Genomic DNA, 15780 nt, shown 5'->3' on the forward strand with positions numbered 1-15780 from the left:
CCTTACCTGGCTGCCCTCCTGCTGGAGAGGAAAAGGATAAATAATTCAAACTTGGCACTACTTGCTCAACTTAATTGCCAAGGCCAGGAATGAATGAATGAACAAAGGAACGAATGAATCAATGAACAAAGGAACGAATGAATGAATGAAAGGCTTATGTAAAGGCTCCAGACTTTTTCACTCGCTTCTGCTGCCGCATCCTGCTTGTACCACATGCATTACTCTCCCTAAGCATCACAACCCTGCAAGAGAAGAATTGCTGTTGCCTCCATTATAAGTAAGGAGACAGCCTTGAAAAGGATAAATGACTGAGTGAGTAAAATGGCCAGGTTTACTCTTCCCACAGCCCAAGTTTTTTCCATGATGGAGACAGGAAAGTAACCTGAGCAGCCAAGTGCAGAGTCTGGATTTGAACCCAAGACTGTCTATTTCCATTACATCAAGAACTCAAGAACTCAAGAATGGAAAAGGGGAAATATTTTGCCTTCTTTGGCCTCAGATTCCAGTTCTCTCTGAGCTTGAACTTATGAGAGTTGGTATGATTCACAGGACTGGACAGGAGCCAACACAAAGATGTGTCTCGTGTCTTCTCAACATTGAACCTAGATTCAAGTGCAGCTAAAAGAGTAAGATTCTACTGGCTTGAATACCCATGAACTAAAGAAACTCTTCTAGAAGGACAATGAGAACCAGCATATACTGAAGGCCCACTAAGTGCCAGGCACCATGTTCAATCCTTGAAGATATTAATCATCCCAACCCTGTGGGGAAGGTATTCTCCAGCCACACCACATCCCCCTACCCCTGCCCACCCCTCAGAGCAATAGGGTCTTCTGTGGAATGCCAAGCCAGTGCCCACACATGCTCTGTGGCTGTCCAGGGCTGTAGGTACAAACTAAAGGCACCTGTCTGAAGTCTAATGTGCAGGAATCACTCTGAGTGTCTCTGGTGGAAAATGGAGGCAATCCTGGTACTCTAGAAGCAGATAATCTAACTCTCACATGGGCTGTAGAGACAGTGGAGTTGGACATTTAGGTTTCCTAAATCTGCTTGTGCTGCTTTGGCTCCCTCATGCTGCCCCTAGGTTTCAGCTCCTGTTTAATTACTGTAGTGCATGGTGTCTAGAACAGGCTATGGAGTTAGATTTGGGTTCGAGTCCCAGCTGAATTCAAATGAAGAGAAATGGGACGTATACCTCACAGAATGTCTAAATTAAATGAGCAAATGGAGGTACAGGACTCTGCAAAGCACCCAGCATGTGGCAAGTGCTCAGTAAATGACAGCTGCTATTATTACAAAACTATAGCCAAGATCTGACTAAACATCCAGGAAGCATTATTAAAGAAGAAATGACCAGTGGCAAGAATTAAACAGAAACCTCTGCATTGCCCCTGGGTAAGTGCCTTCTAATTCAAAACAATAAGAAACAAGAAAACTCAAAAAAGAGAAGTAAAGACAGATACATGGACAGAGAGAGCTAGGCGTATAGGCCAAGAAGGCTCTCAGCTGGGGTTTGATGAGGAGAAAGAGGAGATAAGGAACAAGATGAGGCGAGATAAGGTGGTGTTATACTTCATCATCAGAGAAGAAAATAATTCCTCTTACTTTGAGCTGAGGGCCCAAGACCTTTCCTTATTAAGTTACAGGGCCCCCAATACTGAGCTATGGCAGCAGCTTAATTTTCTGGACATTGAGAAATTAAATCGCATGGTGGTGTTTTGTGCCTATGGATTCCACCTGAAGGATCTTTATCAAAGATGAGACATTGAAGAACAGGCAGGGCATGATGGAAAAACCACAGGCCAAGTCAGGTACAGAAAAAGTCTTCTGGGCTCCTATAACATGCCATACAGACCCTTTATTATTGGACTTTTCTTGCTGTATATTATGTTTCTCAGCTCTCTCCCCTACTGGATTGTAAACCGTTCAGGGTAGGAACCTCATCTCATGTACCGTAAGGTCTCTTTCTAACTCTAAAATACCATCACTGTTGTAGGCAGAACAGACCCCCAAAGATGTCCAGAGCCTAATCCCTAGAGCCTGTGGATAGTCACATGATATGACAAAAGGGACTTTGCAGGTGTAATTAAGGTTATGGACCTTCAAATAGGGAGACTATCCTGGATTAACCAGGTGGTTCTAACCCAATCACAGGGGCTCTTAAAAACAGAGAACTTTCTCTGGCTGGAGGTAGGAGAGATGAGGCAGAAGGGCAGATCAGAGAGATCTGACATGTGAGGACTTGACTAGCCTTAAAGATGAAGGGAACGCAGGCCGCCTCTAGATGCTGAGAACAAGCCCAGGTTGCCAGCAAGGATATGGGACTACAGCCCAACAGCAGCATGGAACTGAATTCTGCCAGCATCCTGAATGAGCACGGAAGCAGGTTCTCTCCCAGAACCTCCAGATAAGAGCCCAGGGCCGCCAACACCTTGACTTTGGCCTTCTGAGACCTGGAACAGAGGAACCAGCTGAACCCACCCAGATTTCTGAGCTACAGAAATGAGATGATAAATTTGAGTCGCATTAAGCCACTAAGTTTGTGGTAATGTGTTACAGTAGCAATAAAAAACTAACACAAACATTAATAACTAAAACTGGAGCATGGTACATTTACCCACACACATCATTTCACTTAATCTTCACAAGCATGATGGTGTTATTGCCACCTTATTTTAGGAAACTGATGCTCAGGGAAGATAAGTGACTTGCTCAGGTGACTGGCTAACCAGTATATATTTGAGCCAGAATTCAAACTCAGGCCTTCGGGTTCTAACTCCAGTGAGAATTGTCTCTGACACTGCAGCTACCATTTGGTGGCTTTCAGATTGTACTACCTTAAGCTAAACAACGAACTAAAAAAAAGGACAAAAACTCCGGCTGCTTTCACACTATGAAAACTTAAACGCTTCTAAATACTCACTTCTTTCTGTTTCTCCTGAAGATATCTCAGTACATCAGGGCACAGGTCAGAGTATAAACAAGTAAATATAAAAACATCAAGTCTTCTTTCTGACACACAGAAGAAAAAAAAAAAGGTTTTGATAAATGGCAAAAGGAGAAATCCTCCAAAGAGTGGCTATCCGTGAAAAATATTTTCTCCCACTCAGGTGCTCTTCCAGCCCCTTTAAGGTACATCTTTCTCAAAAGAATGCCCTTCTTTGCCAGCTCGGTTTAGGAACATCTCCGTGGTAGGAGCTTTTAGTCCACTCCTGACCAATTTTTTGTCAGAAATTAAGCTGATTTTCAGTCTGAAATTTCCCTTTGTATATTTCTTCCCATTACTTCTAATAACTAAGCAAAGTAACACTCCTCACCCTTGGTTTGGTCTTTCCATCTCTCAAATATTTGTGAACCGTTATCACAACCTGCCCTTGGGTATCATTTTGCCAAGTGCAAGGCTCCTTTCAGCCTGCCTGAGTCAACCTTTCTCTTATACTGCTGTGCCTTCACATCTGAAATTCTTTTCCACATTTTCATGTTTTAAATGAGGTGCTTAATCTTGACCCAGGTGTTCTGTACACTACAGAAGGTGCCATATTCTAAAAGGTGAATTGTACAATAACTTGCAAAGGAAAAAGAAAACTTACAACTGTTTGATACCTGGTTAGAAAACTGTTGCACTTACTGCTTCTCTGCCTGCAATTTAAATAAACAGCAGACTACAATGAATTTCCCCCAGTTTTACATAAAAGTTTACGGCCACAAATTCGGGAACTAAAAGGTCAAGCATTTTGCTACGAAATATTTAAGTGACTGTTAATAGAATAGATAGACTAAATGGACATCACTTTTTGCAGTAAGTTTTGGATATGTTACATTAAAAAAAAATATTTCTCCAAGAAGTTTGGCTAAAGTTCTATACCAGATTAAACTTCCTGCCAAATGAAATCAGACACCACATTTCTTAAGGGCCAGAAATCTGGCCCAATATTCTCTGTTCTTACCAAGAACTAAAGAGCTGTTTGTTTGCAGCAGTCTCCAGATAGACATTAATACTGGAAATTTCCAATGGATTTTGTAACTCTCTATTGAGAAAAACCCTCAAATTTGGCTAGACGTGGCTATGGTTCCTGATAGCACATAAATCTTTCTGGACCCTCATTAGCTGTTCAGTAGTAGACCCAAAGGTCCTACTTCGTATCAGTGTGGTCTTTAAACAAACTCAGTTCCATGGAGTAGTTTACCCAGAGGTACAATCTGGCTAATTACCTTTTTTCTTCCAAGTCAATAACATCAAGCAACTTCTTTGTGTTCAAAAAGCAGCCATACCATGGGCAGCTGGAACTGTAATCTTTGGCTGAAATGCATACCTTCTGAAAGTCTAAATAATTCTATATCCATTCACTTGGTTACAGAGACTATTACATTGTAATGATTCTTAAGAAAAATGTAAGGATGTAGATAGTAAGAAATGCAAATTTTTGACACAACATTGTAAAATGACTATAACTCAATAAAAAAAAAGGTAGAAAAAAAAGAAGAAATGCAAATCGTCCCCAATCCTGAAGTCAGCTGATTATTTGAACTCAAAGGATTATCACAAAATTGTTCCAATGAATAAACTCCTTTGTGTTAAAAAAAAAATTCTCAAATAACTTTAGGCACCATCTATTGAGTACCCTCTGTGTCCCTGACATTTTACAGCTACAATTGTTAATCCTCACAACCAGCAAAGTCGGCATTATTACTGCCTTTTTACAGAGTGAGAAACAAGCTCAAAGTCATTATTAGCTCAGAGTCCCAATCTTTAAGTGTCAGAGCAAGGACCAAAACCCTCATCTGATAGGCCCCAAATTCCCCCACTATACCAGGCTGCTCTAAATGTATTACTTTCTGAAACTGCTAAAACTTTAGAAGATAAAGCTGTTAATTATAGGATTTAATTTCATATTTCAAGAAGTTTATGTTTATATGTGATTGAACCTTTTACAAGGTATTTAAAAAGAACTTTAATGGATCATTGTCTGCTCATTTGTTTGAGAAACCTTTATTGATGCTTACTCTGGTAGACATAGTATTCATACTAGAGACAGAATTGAATAAGAGATTCCTATCCTCAAGGTGTTCACAGTCTAATGAGACTACTTTAAAAAAATATTAAGTGTGCACCTTGTGCAGAGGAAGAAACTAAAGGCTGATGAGGCTTAAATGCCTTGACCTACCTTAGCTTCCTGGAGGCAGACAGGACCTGATCTGAGGTTCTTCTAATCACACATCAGTGACTCCCTGACTCTGCCACCTCCACACTCAACTTCCCAATCCTGCTCTCCATTACAGTTCTTCTACATATGGAACAAGGATTACAGAAACCTAAGATTTTAAATTCATCTGGATAGGTACAGCAATAAGACTAATGATTTTAATGCACACACAATCCACACTAAGCTACTTTGTTTTTACAAACATGTAATAAAACCACAAATAAACGTATTACTTCAAGCTGCTTCACTCTTAAGTTGAAAGACTATTTTGAGAAGCTGCAAATATTTTCAAAGAAGGAGCAGGGTAAGTCAGGCTAAAGGAGAATTAATAGTCTCTTTCATCGTCAGGGCAACAGAAGGTCACTGTAATAGAGAATGCTTTCTATGATGAGTTCCTATCTTCAGAAATGCCCTGTGAGTATAGAATTGTTATTCGGCTTGTCACATTCATTCACATTAGGACAGAGAGCCAAGACTCTGCGCTGGGGGTAGCCAAAGGGAGGCATGAAATGCAATCCCTGCCCTTACGGAGCTCTCTGTTCAGTGGGAGACAGAAACAAATTATCACAAAGGAATGATTACATAGTTCTATTTGTGGCAAACAGGGACACCTTCCCGAAAGCTAAGGCATGAAAAGGATGAAAAGGAATTTGCAAAGTGGATAAGGTGGGGGGCAGCAGGGGGAGAATGGTGAGGGTGGGCACAGAGAACAGCATGTGCAAGATGACCTAATTTAGAACTAAAAGTATTAGCTAATGTGCTTGCTCTGTATTAATCACTTGGAAACTGAACATATCACTACCAAATAGAACTTTTCTGTTATTATTCATAGCTCTTTATGACACCAGTTCCAGTCTAGCATTGAAATTGATTTTGTAGGAATCACCAGTGACTTCCATGCTGCCAAATTTAATCCAATAGACACTTTTCAGACATCTTAATTGACTTCACAGCAGCATAGGACACAGTTGACCATTCCCACTTTTTGGCCATATTCTTTTCTCAGGAAATTTCCCTCCACCTCTGTAGTCCTTTTCCTCATCTCCCTGCCAGATCCTCCTCCTCCACCTGATCTCTAAAAGCTGAAGTTCCTCAAGGCTTACTCTAATTTCCCTTCTTCCCTCCCCAGGTGATACCATCCATTCTTACAGCTTTAAATACCATCCATGTGCCCATGACTTCCACATGTGCATCTCCAAGCTGACCTCACCCCTGAGCTCCAGTCTTGTAAATCCAACTGCCTCCTTGATATCTCACCTGGCAATCTTTCAGGAATCACAAAATCAACATGTTCAAAAGTGGAGCTTATGTTCCGTGACTGTGCATACACCTGCACTGTCCAACTTGGTAGCCACCCACCAACTGTGACTATTGAGTAGTAAAAATGTGGCTAGAGCAATTTAGGTGGAATGGAAAATACATCCAAGATCCTGAAGACTTAGTATGAGAAGAAACAATGTAAAATATCTCATTCATAATTTTTATATTGATTATACGTTGAGATGGTATTATTTTGGATCTACTGAGTTAGATAAAATATACTATTAAAGTTAATTTCACCTATCTCTTTTTTACTTTTCTTAATGGTATAAAACATAAAATCACATGTTTATATTATATTTCTGTTGGATAGCACTGGTGTTAGAAACAAAATAAAATATTCTAGAAGTTAAAAAAAAAGAGGGGTTTAAATTATTTCAACCACTCTCCCTAAAACCTGCTGTTCCCTCATCATTCCAGTCAAGACCCACCCACCTGGCCAGTCACCATCTTCTTGCACCTGGACATCCATTCCCCAGCCCTTTGCTCCCAGTACATTCTCCACTCAGCAACGACTTGGACAGTTTAAATCATTTCATTCCCCCGCTTACAGCCCTTCTGTGATGGTCATCAGTTCCTTCACAAATATTCCAGCTCCATTCTCTTCCCCGGTACCTGGTAAGACTGTCAAGTTGGGTGGGGCACATGACTTTCTTTGGACAATGAAATGGGAGCAGAAGTGATACGTATCACTTTTGGGTGGAAACTTTAAGAGCCAACACATATTTCACGTTTTTGTCTTCCTGTGCCACGACAATCACAATGCTCCAGACAGTAACTGCTCCATTAGCCTGGGTTCTAGACTTAGGATATGATGGTGAAGCAGATATACAGCATGAGTGAGAAATAAACATATGTAAAGTTACACCTTCAACAGCTCCTGACCGCAAGAAGAATGAAACACAAACGCCTTACCATAATGAACAAATTCCAATCCAACTGGCTCCTGTGTATCTTTCCAACCTCATCTTGGGCCTGTCCCTTCAGGTCACCATATTCCACTCACACTGGCCATCTTACAATTTCTAGAACAATCCAGGCGTCTTTCTACCCTTTGTTGCATGGTTCTTTGCATGGTTCACTCCTCAACCCGCAGATCTCAACTTAAATATTACCTCCTCAGAGATGTCTCCCTTAACTAGTTTATCAAAGGAGGCCCCTCATTGTGACTCCCCATCACCACACCCTGACCATCTCCTGCATGGCACATCAGTGTGTAATAATTATTCACCTCTTCGACTGACTGTCTCTCCCACTAGACTGTAAGCACCATTAGGGGAGGAGCTCTCTGCTATCTCCAGTGCCTAGCATTGTACCCTCAATATGGTATCCTATATATAGTAGGCACTCAAGAAATACTTGTTCAGTGAATGAACAAATGAAAAAAGACTCCAAAAGTGGGATGTAAAAAAACCACTACAGACATCATACCACATATCACAGAGACAAAAGGTGGGGATAGTAAGGGAACTCACATTTATAGTAAGGGAACTAAGAATGACTGTGACGTACACCTAACACTAATTTAGGTACTTTACATATGTTATCTCTCTAGATTCTCAATAATCCTAGGAGGTCAATATTAATATCTCCACATTCTAGATCAGGCAACTGAGACTCAATCTGCTCTAGCAGCAAAACCAGTAAAAGCAACAGTTTCAACCCAGACCTGTTAACCTCTTTCCTCCAAACCATGCTTCTCTAGAAGTTAAACTGCTACTATATTTTATCATTAAGTACTTTTCTATTATACATATAAGTTGCACTTATATATGAATACATTTCTACTCCAAGAAGCAGTTTTTGTTTTTCTTTTTTCTTTTGTTTGTTTTTTCAAGTTCATCCTAAAGCCTGTAACAGATACCTCCTATTATCTGGGACAAGTGAACGCAGAATAATGCAGCAAATCCAAACTACAAATAAATCACAGACATTCTGTTGGAACTTTTTTCTTGAAGTCTTTTTTCGTCTCAGAGTAAGAAGCCACTATGATTAGGAAGTAGGTCTGTGTTCTGAATTCATTTTATGGGACTTGAGATCAATTTACACTGGCTTAATGTACCAAAATACTGTTCTGCTGGTCACAGAACATGCAAAACTAAATGGTCTAAGCAGATTGGGTCCACAGCCCTGACTTGATTAGCACAGGGTCCAAACATCTAAGCAAACAAATGAAACCACCTGGCTTTTACCCCAACCACCTCTGGGTGAAGTAAACTTGTTAACAGCGGGCTGGTGGGGCCCGGATGACTACCAAACAGTTCTGCTGGGCTCTGAGGAGACTCACAGGAGTGGTCAGAGCAGAAGGGGCTCTTAATCTTAAATGCCTTCTATTAAGAGTTTAGCAAACAGGCCCAAGCAAGCAGTTACTTCCTTGCCTAAGAGAAGCAAGACTCCTGGCTCCTGGTCAGGTGCTCTTCCCACTGAAACACAGTACCCTCCTAATCAAGAGCCTAGTGATCGATATTGCCAAAGCAACCAGTAGACAGTAGCCTAGAAACACAGACTGTAAACCCCCAATGTTTCTCTTACTCACCATCATTTAGAAATCCCTGGACAAACAGAATATACACAATAAAAACAAAGCAGATGAGGAAGAGCTATTTTAATTTTCTATTAAACATTCTTCCAAAAACATTATTTTACCCCATACTTACTGAGTTATTAGAAATAACATTTGCATTAGAAAAACTGGGAAGACAAATGTGGATAGTTAAACTAAACATATGAAAAAGGAAAATTAAAAACAAGGGCAGGAGAGCTTTACAAATTTAATTAAATGAATATGAGATTATAATCTGAAAACTGTGCATCTCAAAGCAAACATTTTTTCAGTTATTTTTAACAACAGTGTTTTTTGATTCTAATACAGTGATTTTTTTCAAGAATGAAAACCATTTAAAAAATATTTTTATTTTAAAAATAGGCCTGTGTTCAGCTATAGATTTTTTTTCTCCCAAGCTCTGATCATATTTCTTTGATTTGGGAAGAAAATATCATTTTGATGGCAAGAAATGCAAAATTTTAGTTTTTTTAAAATCCCAGTACAGAATTTTAAAAATTATCAATGGAAAATAGATTAAGATCATTAAGTGCACAACACTAATTATTGGCCAGCTACTTGTATTCTGCTTCTTCCCTAGTTCTCCCAAGGAAAACTTAAACTGAACCTTCAGCAGAATAATCCTCAAATATACTTTATAAGCAAAATGAGAGCTTTCGTTTACATAGTTTTTGGATTTTGCTGTTCCTAATTTTATTTTAAAACTCAATTTTACTCCAAACCATAATTACCATATTAACTTTGTAATGCACAGTTGTATGTAATTCAGCAAAGCAGTAGTGTACCATCAGGTTCTATTCACCCAGAGCTTAGGGAAAACAAGACTGGTCATACCCATTTAAAAACAAATCTCATGCTATTTGCCAATGTGCAGTTTCAATCTAAGTTCTGACAATGAAATATATGGATATATATCTATATATCTCATCCTGATTTTCAAAGGTGAGCAAAGGTAGTTCTTCACAGCTTAGCTTTGCCTGGTTGAAGCTGAAGATTTTGTAACTTCATAGCCAGACCCATGTTGCCAGTGATTTTCAATTTGCCTTGAAAGAAGGCCTGTGAGTAAGAAGAAAGAAAATGTATTATTGGGTGGTTTTTGTTTTGAGATTGCTGTTATTCCTAGACTATCCAGCTCTGAGAGGATTTATTTATCCAGGTCTCTTAAACATTCTTTAAAATATGAAAGTTGGCTTTCTGGAATAGATTTAGAAACAGACTCCTCAAAAGGATGAACTTAGTGGGGAGGGTAGAGCTCAAGCGGTAGAATGCATGCCTAGCATGCACAAAGCTCTAGGTTCAATCCCCAATACCTCATCTAAAAACAAATAAACCTGATTACCTACATTCCCTGCCAAAATAAAATAATTAAATAACATAGTAATAAATAACTAAAAATTTTTTTAAAGGATGAACTTGTAAAAGCCGTTCTTTACATAGAGCAGTCAAAAGTTACATCTTTCCCAAATATCTTCTCTTAGAAACTGAGTCTGCCTTTAGCTGCCTTCCTCAAAGGTGGTACATTTTCCAAGTATCAGGCAAAGTGGGTTCATACTAGATTGATTTTGTTTAAAAATATTACATGTGGATCAGGAATATGAACTGAAAACTTCAGTAGTCTGCTAACAGGGAGAAAAAGTACATGCATAACACAAAAACTCTTGGGATTCAATACCATGTGGGTGAAATGTCACCATCTCTTTTTCCTTTTTTGGTCTACATGATAAAGATCCATTCCCTACAGAGGAAGGTCAGGCAGCCTGCTCAGACTGAGGAGCCTGTGTTAATCTTTGGCTCGAAAAGAACAATCAAACCGATCCCAAGTACAGAGCCACAATTTGTTCCATTTAACAACTGCCTGAGATTAGGTCACATGATATTTGCTAAATTTATCATGTAACAAAATCCCAGGAAAACTTTAAAGAAATAGCAAAATTGGGAACATAGCATGATTTCCCTGCTATGATCTCAGTCTTTTAACTCGATCTTAAAATAAGGAAAAGCTAGAGAAGTTTCTGGTAGTCTTATCTTACTAACAAGCACATGAAGAAGTGAGGAGCTCTTCTGCCCCATCCACAGGAAAGCACAGAGCTCTGCTTTCTTTACACCTTCTGGTAAGGGTGACTAATTCCTTTTTTTTTTTTTCCCTCCTCTGTCTGGACAAACTAAGTATTTCCTTTCTATATGGCACATAGCCTTCTGTCTGATGACTTAAAGGTCACGTGTCTCAGAACACAATATATTTAACATACGTCCTTGAAAAATATGGACCAGTAGTACCTAGAAAAAAAACTCACCATCTTTTCCTTTTTTTAATTAAAAGGGGAAATGACTTTTTATTTAATAATTATTATAGAGAAAGACGAATCTTTATCCTTTAGAGAATCCAAAACATAAGAATCATTTTAATCTGGCCCTTAAGGTGTTCTTCATGTGTGCTTTCTGCTGGAGAGCATATTGCTTTGTTTCAACTGCAGCCAAACACTGAAATTATAATTTCCACTGCATTTAATGGTTTCCAGTCAAATCCTCTACCAAGCATAAGGGAAGGCCATTAGTCCATTAACAGAAAGGTTTCCCATTTTTATCTTTAATTCCTTTGGGTGTTAACAGGTGTTCAGGAAAAGTAAGCTGCCATTTCATTCTCCAAAACGGGTGGTGAACAGATAAACTGAGAGCATGAGGGTAGCTGAATGTGAAGTCTGACTACCCTGCCAAGGAAGCATACGGTGGAATGAGCAGCAGTGCGTGGGAAGGAGGATGTCGGCCAGCTCCAAGATTGGTGGCCTCTGCTCTGTCCAGATTTCTGGAGAGCGTGCAGTGGGCGGAAATATCAGTGTCAATGGTGTGTATTCAGTTGAAATGTCACAGATGTAAGTCTCTCAGCTGAAATAGGTTTAGTTGCTTAGAAAAAGCATTTTTAAAAAAAGGGAATACAAATCGAAGTCAGATTTAGTTGTTTCATCCAATCTTTTGAATTACAAGGGCATCACAGAAGGACCTAAAACAAATCAGGCTGAGGCAACAACAACAAAAGGTTACAATGGAAAGAAGAATCTTAGTTTCCTTTGTGTTTTCTATGGCTAGTGGAAAGCTCAGTATATCATGTCTGTTCAACACTGTGCAACTACAGAGTATATGAAGACCCTTGACAATCTGGGGACCCAGAAAAATCTATATAAGGCATAAATACATTTTAGACAAATACCAATTAATTCAGCAACTGTGAAAACCTAAAAACACCAGGCATCATGCTAAGTTCTGGAGACACGAAGACGAACAAGATGTGGTTTGTTTCCTTGAGACAGTCACAATCCAATGCAGAGATAGGCACATTATGACTAATATAATGAGACCAGTGCTAAGCTAGCAGTCCAGCGTGTGGCCCAGAAGAGGGACTGACTACAGCTCCCCTACTATGTGATAGGAAGTCTTTGGACATAATACCTAAGCTCATTTTGAAAGACAAAGAGTTTGTCAAGGAAGGACAGTTCAGGCAAAAAGAGCACAGACAAAGATATGAGACATAAAAGGTCATGCCTCTGTTCATACCAGTCCCTCCTTCTACGTGAATCGCTCCTACACACCATCTGTGCACTGCTAACTTGTAATCACCCCAGCACTCAGTGCAAGTATCACTTCCTCTGTGAAGCCTTCTCTAATGGCCCAGGAAGGCATGGCTGCTCCTTCCCCCACCCTCCCTGACCACAGGCCAGGCAGGGTGCCTGGATATTTGGCTGCTACAGATCTGCTGCATACCAAACTGTGGATGCCCTGAGCATGAGAACTACTTCTTATTCTTCTGGACATTTTCAGCAGACAGGGCAGAGCTGGTACATGGTCAGCCCCACAACTGTTTGTCATTTGTTAAGTGAACATTCTGGGGAACACTGAGTTTTGTGGCTTTGACCACTCAGCACTTTATGGGATGAGGCTGAGGTAGGTGATGAAGTGGGACAGGCTAAAAGCCCCAGCTGATGGAAGGATATAAGCACCATCATACTTACCGACTGAGGATTCATTTTACCAGTCATCAAAGCCAGTAAGTCCGAGTCAGCCATTGTGATTGTGCAGTCGGCCTTCTTATCTAAAAGAGAAGGAAGGAGAAGAGGTGAGTGCTCAGTTTTATGCATACATTTTAGTCAAAAGCCACTGACTGCAGCAGAATCACAGGCAGTATTAGGGCAGGACAATGGGCACTCATGTACACTTCAATGGCAGTCTGGTAAAATGTGGCACAGATCACAAGCAACCTTGGTATTTAACAAGAAGGAATTTATTACATTAGCCAAGGTATATTCATAGAATGGGATATAATGCAGACATTAGATGATGTGGATCTACATTTTACTGACCCGAAAAGATATTCATGTTACATCATGTTCATGATACTGTTATTTATATAAGCCAGTTACAGAGCAAACTGTAAGCATGGACCCATTTTTTTTGCTGAAAAGCAGATATTCAATTATACATGCATAGAAAAAAAAATCTGTAAACTCAGACACCAATATATTAACAGCAGTTATTGCGACGCACAGACTCTAAGGTGACCCCTGTGATCCCTGTCTTCTGGTGTCCATGACTTTATATAACCCCCTACCCTCAAGTGTGGACAGGACCTGTGACTTACTTCTAGCCTAAAGAATGTGGCAAAAGTGATGGGATGTCATTCCTGTGTTCTGTTACATGTATCAGACTCTGTCTTGCTGACTAACTCACTCTCACTCTCCTGCTGGCCTTGAATAAGCTAGCTGCTTTCCTGTGAACTACATACGGCATACGAAGAGGGCAACCTGGCAGAGTACTGGCCTTTAGGAGCTGAGGGCAGACTCTAGTCTATAACCAGTAAAAAACTAAAGCTATCATTCTCATAGCTGCAAGGAAATTAATTGTGCCAGCAACATGAGTTAGCCTGGACATGAACTCTGCCCCAGTCAAGTCTCCAGGTGAGGACCCAGCCCTGGCCACACCTTGATTTCAGCCTGTGAGACCCTATGCAGAGGACCCAGCTAAGTTGTCCTCAGTCAACTTATGATGGAAACTGTGAGATAATAAATGTGTGTGTTGTTTAAACATTAAGTTTGTGGTAATTTGTTATGTGGTAATAGATGATGAATACTTATCTAGACAGGGATTAAAAAACTTTTTCTGTAAAGGATCAGACACTAAATTATTTTAGGCTTTGTGGGCCACGAGGTCTCTACTGCAAGTACTCAGCTCTGCACTTGCAGCACACAGCAGCCACAGATAACACATAAACAAATGAATGTAGCTGTGCTCCGATAAAACTATTTTCAAAATAGGCAGCAGATCGAAAGGTAGAAGATATTTGAAACTCACATACCCAACAAAGAACTTGTATGCAGAAAATATAAGAAACTCCTATCACTCAATTAGAAAAGGTTAGATAATCTGATATAAAAATGGGCAAACAGCATAAACAGGCAAATACCAAAGATCTTCAAATGGCCAAAAAAAAAAAAAAGTCCATGAAACAATGTTCAACTTTATGAATTACCAAGAAAATGCAAATTAGAAGTATGGATGAGATACTACAACATACCTACTAGAATGAATGGCTTTAAAAAAAAAAGACAACACCCAGTGCTGGTGAGGATGAGGAGCAAAGGAAAATGGTCAATACCATGCTGGAGGGACTGTAAAATGGTGCAGCCACTTTAGAAAACAGTCTGGAAGTTTCTTAAAAAGCTAAACATACACATGTCATATGAGCCAGCAACCCCACTCTTAGGTGTTTACCCAAGAGAAATGAAAACATAAATCCACACAAAAATTTGTATGTGAATGTTCATAGAGGCTTTATTCAAATTGTCAAAAGCTGGGAAAAAACCAAATATGCACCAACTGATGGATAGATAAACTACTCAGAAGCAAAAAGGAACAAACTACTGATGATACGTGCAACAACATGAAGGAACCTCAGTGAAAGAAGCAGGCTCAAAAAGCTGCCTACTGTATGACTCCACTTGCACATTCTGGAAAAAGTGAAACTACAGAGACAGAAATCAGATTAGTGGTTGCCAGGGCCTGAGGGTAAAAGAAGGGGACTGACTACAAAAGGACATGAGGACATTTTGGGGAAATATTTTATATCTTGATTTTTGGTAATCGTTATGTAGCTGTATGCATTTATCTAAATTCACAGAATTGCACATCTATAAAAGGTAGATTTTACTGTATGTAAATTATACCTCAATGAACTTGACATGATAAAAAACAGATATTACCAAGTACTGTCAAAAATGTAGAGCAAATAAAACTCTCCTATAATGTGGAAGAGAATGTAAAATGGTTTATCAAAAAACTGGCTATACTGAACCTCAGGACTTAGTATTTCTACTCCTGGTTATATGCCAAATGGAAGTAATAAGCACATATGTCCACTGAAAGACACACGTGAGAATGTTCATAACAGCTCTATTCATAAGGCCCCCAAATGGAAATACTGCAAAGATACAACAACCATCAAACAAATAAATAATTCCTGGAGCATTCACATAGTCAAAATGAAATACTGCTACATGCAACCATATAATGAACCTTACAATGCTGAGCAAAGGGAGCCACACCTAAATGAGTAAATATTGTATGGTTCCATCTATATGAATTTCTGAAATAAATAAAATCAATCTACGGTGACAGAATTCGGACTAGTGGTTCCTTTTGGGAGCG

The 15780-nt window shown here is 39.5% G+C and overlaps 1 protein-coding gene across 1 annotated transcript in view; it reads right to left on the minus strand.

The window, feature by feature from the left end:
• Positions 1-9114: 9114 nt before the first annotated feature.
• Positions 9115-15780, minus strand: part of SCP2 (sterol carrier protein 2) — a 96930-nt gene continuing 90264 nt past the window's right edge. Inside the window, exons 15-16 of the mRNA XM_010951783.3 lie at positions 13092-13171; positions 9115-10143 (exon numbers count right to left, since the gene is read on the minus strand). Of these exons, the coding sequence (XP_010950085.1) occupies positions 10048-10143; positions 13092-13171 (176 nt within the window). The 3' untranslated portion in view covers positions 9115-10047. The remainder of the gene's footprint in view (positions 10144-13091; positions 13172-15780) is intronic.

The sequence above is a fragment of the Camelus bactrianus genome, chromosome 13 (genome assembly GCF_048773025.1).
Source record: "Camelus bactrianus isolate YW-2024 breed Bactrian camel chromosome 13, ASM4877302v1, whole genome shotgun sequence".
Taxonomy (NCBI): domain Eukaryota; kingdom Metazoa; phylum Chordata; class Mammalia; order Artiodactyla; family Camelidae; genus Camelus; species Camelus bactrianus.